Source organism: Vigna angularis, chromosome 5, assembly GCF_016808095.1.
Source record: "Vigna angularis cultivar LongXiaoDou No.4 chromosome 5, ASM1680809v1, whole genome shotgun sequence".
NCBI classification, from domain to species: domain Eukaryota; kingdom Viridiplantae; phylum Streptophyta; class Magnoliopsida; order Fabales; family Fabaceae; genus Vigna; species Vigna angularis.
Window position 1 is genome coordinate 29706931 of NC_068974.1, and position 8713 is coordinate 29715643.

The 8713-nt window shown below is 41.8% G+C and overlaps 1 protein-coding gene across 1 annotated transcript; it reads left to right on the plus strand.

The window, feature by feature from the left end:
• Positions 1 to 764: 764 nt before the first annotated feature.
• LOC108322027 (11-oxo-beta-amyrin 30-oxidase) lies at positions 765 to 7599 on the plus strand. Its single transcript, XM_052877397.1, is given in 5 exon segments — positions 765 to 1112; positions 1406 to 1656; positions 5853 to 6094; positions 6431 to 6818; positions 6900 to 7599. Coding segments are annotated over 5 exon segments (1641 nt in total). The 5' UTR covers positions 765 to 778; the 3' UTR covers positions 7326 to 7599.
• The last annotated feature ends 1114 nt before the right edge of the window (positions 7600 to 8713 follow it).

Sequence of the window (8713 nt, forward strand, 5' to 3'; positions counted from 1 at the left end):
ACCGAAAGTGTAGTAGCCGTGGGTGAGGTGGCCGCCGGAGGGGAGATCCAAACCCATGATGCGGTCGTGGGGCTGGAGTAGTGCAGTGTAGGCGGCGAAGTTGGCCAGAGAACCAGAGTGGGGTTGGATGTTGATGCCCCACTAGGAGGGATCGAGATGGAAGGCCTCGAGGGCGCGGGAACGGCACAGGTAAGGGCAACTTTCTTGGCTTTTTTGTTTGAAGTAGAGACGCTGTTGTGAATCTAGAAGAAGGAAGAAACCTGGTTTCTGATCTGAGAGGGAGCTGCCACGCAGACAATTGCATTTTGACACCTAATCACTAACTACTGCCACATCATCGTCCCATTAACTCCGTTTGCTTATATTTAACGGAAGGGACTAACTTGACTCACAAATGTACAAGTAAGGATCCATTACAATTACTTTTCTAACGAGGGACTAAATTGAGATTTCCAAATCAAAATGGGGACAAAATTGGGTATTAAACCAAGTATTTATTAAAGTTAAAAATGATAGTTTTGGAAAAGTTAGAGGTGTAGTATGAGATTATTAAAAGGTTAAAAATATAATTTTTGAAAATGTAACGAGATATTTGTGGTGTAGGATGAAAGAGTCTCTGTGTAGACATAATCATAAGAAAGAGATCTTTGTAAAACACACAACCATGAAAATCACGAGGCACTATATTTTATAATAAACTGAGAGAAACGAGTAACTTAAAGACAAGACAATTTGTAGGATAAATGCATATCAGATAGTAGTGTAAGTGTCTACGTTTATGATAACCCTGTACCATAGCCCATCTGACTTCGTTCCAATAATGGAGCTATTTTCATTTACTTCCTCAACAGCAATACTGTGTCTGGTGAGCGTGATCGTTGGTGTGATTCCGTTATGGGCGGTGAAGATGGTGTACACGCTGTGGCTTAGGCCTAAGAGGTTCGAGAAACTTCTGAGAGCACAAGGTCTTCGTGGTGACCCATACTCCCTACTTTTCACCTCCAACCAAAACCCTGCTCCACAAAACAACCCTCAATCGCAATCTTTTATTGTCTCCGACGATGTTGCTCCTCGCTTGTCCTTGGGGCCTAACAACACTGTTGCCAAATACGGTTCACTTTTCCTACCTCCTCAAAATTTGTAGCTATACATAAATGTTAGGTCTACAGAGTTTGGGCATGAAAGTGATGTTTTTCGGTGATTCTTCCTGCATCATTCAATGTTCTTGCTACAACATTTTTTTTATTTTAGTTTTTGAAATTTCTAAAACAAAACCAGAGATATTCCTCCTTTAAATTTATTAGTTATACCATTATTCTCCTCTCCTCGCGAAATAAAATTTTTGGATCTTAAGTTGTTAAAGCAAAGCCGTTTTAGCAATTGCTGATAAGTGAATTATGTGCAGGTAAGCATTCGTTTTTTTGGGAAGGCACAACACCAAAGGTCATCATCACTGATCCAAATCAAATCAAAGAAGTCTTCAATAACATTCATGATTTCCAGAAACAAAAGATAAGTGGCATTGCCAAGTTCTTGGTCAGTGGTCTGATAAATTCCGAGGGTGATAAGTGGGCTCAACATAGAAAGATTATCAACCCTGGGCGCCAAAATGTTTCGGTGGAAAGTTTTGGGACCGAGAAACTAACCTGTTGATGTGTCTGGGCTGCTCGCTCGCCTCCAAACTCCAGCTGTTGGCCGATCGGTGTTGGCGCAAGCCGATCGTATAAAATATTAACCGAACGGTTACAAACAACCAACCGGATATTCAGGTAATCTGTTTATATTTTATTCTGTTTATATTTTATTGGGCTTATATCAACAGCTTAAGATCCATGAGGTAAATTATAAATACAAAGCCAAGGCCAAAGGCCAGGTACGTTCCACTTACGCATTATTTACTCTACGTTATTCTCCAATACTCAATAGTGATAAACATTCACTAAACATTCAACCAAGAGCCGAGGCTCTTCAAATCACACGCCTAACTTGGGCGTCGGAGTACCTTTTGCAGGTACATCCACCCCCGTCCCAAAGGATACCGATCGGCTTGCGCCAACACCGATCGGCCAACAGCTGGAGTTTGGAGGCGAGCGAGCAGCCCAGACACATCAACAGGTTAGTTTCTCGGTCCCAAAACTTTCCACCGAAACATTTTGGCGCCCACCGTGGGGCCGAGCGGCAAACCCAAATGGTGACCACGAGGAGCATGGAGGAAGAGCAACACACCAGAGATTTGATAGCGCAGATGCAGGCGCAAATACAGGCACAGGCCAGAACCATACAAGCACAAACGCACGCACAACAGGAGATGCAGCGACGACACGCAGAAGAAATTACAATGTTGAGAGCAGAACGAGGTCGTGTTGAGCGGTCAACTCAACACTCGGAGTCCACAGCCGATCGGGGTAACAACCAACACAATGATAACGCTGGAAGTCGCAATCAGCAGCCATCTCGGCATACTGACCCGAACGATCGGGGAAGAAGGGAACCGTCCCCCTTACGAACCGATCGGCCCTCCAGTCTGCTCCCTTTCACTGCGATCGTCATGCAAGCTCCAATGCCAGAGAAGAACCCTCCTGTATTGGATAAGTACGATGGCTCGACAGACCCCGACAATCATCTCAGGATTTTCACCAATGCAATGGTGTTCTACACGGACAGTGATCCGGTTATGTGCAGAGCCTTCTCCTTATCACTCAAGGACGAAGCATTAGAGTGGTATAACACTCTTCCCCCAAACACAGTGGATTGCTTCGCCACTGTGGAAAATCTTTTTAAAAGGCAATACGCCTCCAATCGTAATCAGGAAGTAACGCCAGCAGAATTGGTAAATACTAAGCAGGAAAAGGGAGAAACTTTGAAGGCCTTTATGAAAAGGTATATGGAAACTGCACGACGAGTCAAAGAGGTAAGTCAATCTTTTATCATCACCACTTTGCCTTCCTGTCTAAAACCAGGGTACTTTGCTGAGAAGTTGTATGCGCGACCCCCAAAAACAATGGAGGAGCTCCAAGAACGGATAGCCGAATTCATCCGCATGGAGGACATGCGAATTTCACAAAGAAAGCGACAACAAGAAACTGAGGCAAGTGGAGGTAGAAAGGACGGTAAACGACCGTTCGACAATAATGGTAAAAGCGGGGAGTTTTCCCGAACATTTAAATTTAATCATTATACACCCCTCAACACACCTAGGGCAAAAGTTCTTGAAGAAGCTCTAAACGCTGAACTTCTCACACTCCAAACGAAACCATCTCCAAGATACGCAGATGAAAGGAAGCGCTGTCATTTTCATCAGAATCGTGGACATACTACAGAAGAATGCATTACGCTCAAAAACGAAATAGAACGTCTCGTTCGGGCAGGACACCTCCGTAAGTACATACAGGAAGCAAGAAGAAGTCCTGAACGAGCGTATCGGAAGAACGAACGAAGGCGAGACTATAGTCGTAGTCCTGCTCGCCATCGTGAACGATCGGTTCGCGGAGTTATAAACTGAAAATAAGAATCCCAATCTCTATTTAATGTCACGTTTAAATTCTTGATTTAGACTTTTGTTATTTTACTAAACTTTCGTTATGCAATGAATAAAACCGAGCAATTCACGCTCGACCATCGGTTACCAATTTCGATCAAGAATTTCAGCTCCAAGCAGAGGTAAAACCCTCTCAAAGTCGAACGGTAAAGCCCGTTCCCTAGGAAGCACTCCTAGGTCGAAGACCGAGCGGTAAATCCCCCTCGGGCGAGAGGTAAAACCCTCTCAAAGTCGAACGGTAAAGCCCGTTCCCTAGGAAGCACTCCTAGGTCGAAGACCGAGCGGTAAATCCCCCTCGGGCGAGAGGTAAAGCCCTCTCGACGACGAACGGTAAATCCCGTTCACTAGGAAATACTCCTAGCTCAACGCAGAGGTAAAACCCTCTCAAAGTCGAACGGTAAACCCCGTTCCCTAGGAAGCACTCCTAGGTCGAAGACCGAGCGGTAAATCCCTCTCGGGCAGGAGGTAAAGCCCTCTCAACGAAATGTCGAAGACCGAGAGGTAAATTCCTCTCGGTTCCTGTCGAAGGCCGAGAGGTAAATTCCTCTCGGTTCCTATTGAAGGTCGAGCGGTAAAACCCGCTCGGTTAAAAGTTGAAAGTTGAAGGCCGAGAGGTAAATTCCTCTCGGTTCCTATTGAAGGTCGAGCGGTAAATCCCGCTCGGTTAAAAGTTGAAGGTCGAGAGGTAAAACCCTCTCGACAAATGTCGAAGGCCGAGAGGTAAATTCCTCTCGGTTCCTATTGAAGGTCGAGCGGTAAATCCCGCTCGGTTAAAAGTTGAAGGTCGAGAGGTAAAACCCTCTCGACAAATGTCGAAGGCCGAGAGGTAAATTCCTCTCGGTTCCTATTGAAGGTCGAGCGGTAAATCCCGCTCGGTTAAAAGTTGAAGGTCGAGAGGTAAAACCCTCTCGACAAATGTCGAAGGCCGAGAGGTAAATTCCTCTCGGTTCCTATTGAAGGTCGAGCGGTAAATCCCGCTCGGTTAAAAGTTGAAGGTCGAGAGGTAAAACCCTCTCGACAAATGTCGAAGGCCGAGAGGTAAATTCCTCTCGGTTCCTATTGAAGGTCGAGCGGTAAATCCCGCTCGGTTAAAAGTTGAAGGTCGAGAGGTAAAACCCTCTCGACAAATGTCGAAGGCCGAGAGGTAAATTCCTCTCGGTTCCTATTGAAGGTCGAGCGGTAAATCCCGCTCGGTTAAAAGTTGAAGGTCGAGAGGTAAAACCCTCTCGACAAATGTCGACGGCCGAGAGGTAAATTCCTCTCGGTTCCTATTGAAGGTCGAGCGGTAAATCCCGCTCGGTTAAAAGTTGAAGGTCGAGAGGTAAAACCCTCTCGACAAATGTCGAAGGCCGAGAGGTAAATTCCTCTCGGTTCCTATTGAAGGTCGAGCGGTAAATCCCGCTCGGTTAAAAGTTGAAGGTCGAGAGGTAAAACCCTCTCGACAAATGTCGAAGGCCGAGAGGTAAATTCCTCTCGGTTCCTATTGAAGGTCGAGCGGTAAATCCCGCTCGGTTAAAAGTTGAAGGTCGAGAGGTAAAACCCTCTCGACAAATGTCGACGGCCGAGAGGTAAATTCCTCTCGGTTCCTATTGAAGGTCGAGCGGTAAAACGCTTTCAGTTACACCAACGCAGCCTCCCTCAAACTCATCAGTCCTATAGTTAACCACGGCTAAAGCCGACCGCTTAACTCGGACTTGGGGGGACGGTATAGTATAAAATATTAACCGAACGGTTACAAACAACCAACCGGATATTCAGGTAATCTGTTTATATTTTATTCTGTTTATATTTTATTGGGCTTATATCAACAGCTTAAGATCCATGAGGTAAATTATAAATACAAAGCCAAGGCCAAAGGCCAGGTACGTTCCACTTACGCATTATTTACTCTACGTTATTCTCCAATACTCAATAGTGATAAACATTCACTAAACATTCAACCAAGAGCCGAGGCTCTTCAAATCACACGCCTAACTTGGGCGTCGGAGTACCTTTTGCAGGTACATCCACCCCCGTCCCAAAGGATACCGATCGGCTTGCGCCAACACCGATCGGCCAACAGCTGGAGTTTGGAGGCGAGCGAGCAGCCCAGACACATCAACAGGTTAGTTTCTCGGTCCCAAAACTTTCCACCGAAACAGTAAGTTTATTACTTTAATTTATAAATAAACAATCTTTTCACAGCATTACCTAATTATTAATCGAGATGTACAAAAAGTATGTATACTTTTATAATGAATTTAACCAGTATCCTTGTTGTTTGGATATGAAGACTTTTGAGATAAAATATTGTTCTCTTTTAAAATATTTGCAGAACATGGTACCAGCATTTTCCCAAAGTTGCCATGATGTGATTAGCGAGTGGAAGGGAATGTTGTCATCAGATGGAAAATGTGAGATTGATGTTTCGCCTTTCATTCAGAATTTGACTCGTGATGTAATTTCTAGAACGGCTTTCGGAAGCAGCTATGCAGAAGGAAAACAGATATTTCAGTTTCTCAGAATTCAGGGGCACCTTGTCATGACTGCAAAGTACTATAACACACCAATATTGCGGTAATACCACATTGATTCGTTGTAAAATGTGATTAGTAAATTATGCATGTTTTAGTTTTATTGAAACTCAACTCACCATGAAGTTCTTCGAACCTTAGAGAATCACCCTAAAAGCTAGACATTGTAGACAGAGATTAAGCTCTCCATACACCAAATCACTGCTATAGTGATGATGACAAATAATTATGAATTACATACAGATTTTGATCTAAGGAATATTTGATATATGTTTCAAAAAATCTTTGAAATTCAAGAAATGAGGCATACCTGACTTATACAAGAACTAATAATGTTACTTCTGGGAAATTGACCTTTATTAATTCAACATGTTTCTAGGCATTTACCGACACCTACCAAAATGAAGATGAGAGCAGTTGATAAAGAAATGAAAAATTCAATTGGGAATATCATAAAAAAACGAGAGAAAGCCATGAAGAAGGGTGAATGCAACAATAAAGATTTATTAGGCATGCTTTTAGAATCAAATCAAATGGAAATCCAGGGAAATGGAAACCGTAAGAGTGTTGGAATGACTATTGAAGAAGTAATTGGTGAGTGCAAGTTATTCTACCTAGCAGGGCAAGACACGACTTCATCTTTGCTGGTTTGGACATTGATCATGTTAAGTAGGTATCCTGAATGGCAAAATCGAGCAAGGGAGGAAGTTCTTCATGTTTTTGGAAAACAAAATCCAAACATTGATGGGTTAAGTCAGCTCAAAACTGTATGTATCACACGATTTCATTTATTATCTTTATTAAAAATGAATTTCATGCTAACATGTGCCAAAATGTTTCTTCCGTAGATGACCATGATTCTGTATGAAGTTCTGAGGTTATTCCCTCCCACTGTTTTCCACAATCGCAGACTCCAGAAGGATATGAAACTTGGAAACCTGTCACTACCTGCAGGAGTAAATGTTTCCTTGCCAATTTTTTTACTTCACCAGGATGTTGATATATGGGGTAATGATGCAATGGAGTTCAAACCAGAAAGATTCTCTGAAGGGGTTGCAAAGGCAACAAAAGGCCAAGTTGTATTTTACCCATTTGGATGGGGTCCTAGAATTTGCATTGGCCAAAACTTTGCCTTGTTGGAAGCCAAGGTTGTGTTGTCATTGTTTCTGCAGAATTTCTCATTCGAGCTTTCTCCTGTTTATGTGCATGCTCCTGCAGTTATGCTTAGTTTGCAACCAAAACACGGTGCGCCACTTATTTTGCAAAACCTATGATAATTGATCATATTCTGAACCAAAAAGGGTAATGGTTTTAGATCTACAAAATTGTCTCACTCGTATAAGACTATGCATATGTCACCTGGCTTAGTCTATCACTTTATTAGATTCCTTTCTGTAACAACAATCTCACCATGTTAGTGTATGTGAGTAGAAACTATGTTGTAATGCATGTGTTTGAATTCCGTCTCATGGTTTAGTCATGAAGGCTTATTGATTGATGTATAATTAAAAGTGTGTTGAATGTCAGATTTCATTGTATTTACATGTTTTTGGATATAATTTTTAAAACAGAAATATAAGTCTAATCGATTAAGGTTTTTACCTAATCGATTAAAAAGCATCAGAATGTCATATCTTCTATATATGTGTAATCTAACCTGTTTTTTTACAAAATAATTGCATTCATTTGGTACACGAAGTTTGAGAACAAAAACACACCAAAAAAGTTGTCCAAAAATATTCTTGGAGAAAGCAAACAACCTCCTTGAAGAAATCTCAAGAATCTCCAAGGTTGGAAAAGAAGAACAAGATAAAGTAAAAGAGTTCAGTAAATGAAAGTTGGAAAATGAGGTGAGAATTAGTTACATTTGAACTGAAGCAAAAAGTACCTTAATCTCCTAGCTTAAGGTACTTTATATCTAGAAACACAAATTTCTTTCTTAGCCTAGCCACAATACAAGTCTTGAAAGTCCTTGTGATGCTAGCTTGCATGTGAGTGTGTTTATTTTGGTTGAAACGAAGGGCAAAGTTGATTTGTGTGACAGTGATGGTAGAGTAAAAGACATACATCTTTATACACTAATGAGCTTGAGTTAAAAGTGAAAAAAGATTTCATGCATTAAAAAAAACATTTTATCATGTCTATTGATCCCTCATAAAGCTTTTGCATTTATCTTGCACTAGTACAGTAAAAGAAAACGACAACGATTATTTTCTTTTATCCGCAGTGGCTCTGCAACCGAGGTATATACAGACGAGATAAAAAGTCTATCACTTTTTTTTTCGATTGTGAACCAGGCCAGTAGAGGGAGGGGTCTTATCCCTTGGTTTGGAATTGAACCGAGGCGGTAAAAGGGTTTTTTTAATATTTTACGAAAGAATAAAGCGAGATATTAGTCTTTATTAATATATGCATCTGGTGGTCCCATTCACATTTTTGTATTGGCCTATGATTTAGGCTCGCCTAGCGGTGGCGTCCTTTACCTACATCTATGTGCCTTTCTCTTTGACTCCCAAAAGAAGATATCATGAAAATCCAAGATTGAGTGTCCTGGTTTTACCTTTTTCATTGCCATTATTTTATGTTTGCAGTTAAACATTTTTTATTTGCACAAAGTTTAGGGTTTTCTTATCAGTATGTGTAAACCAATTCATGGTTCTTG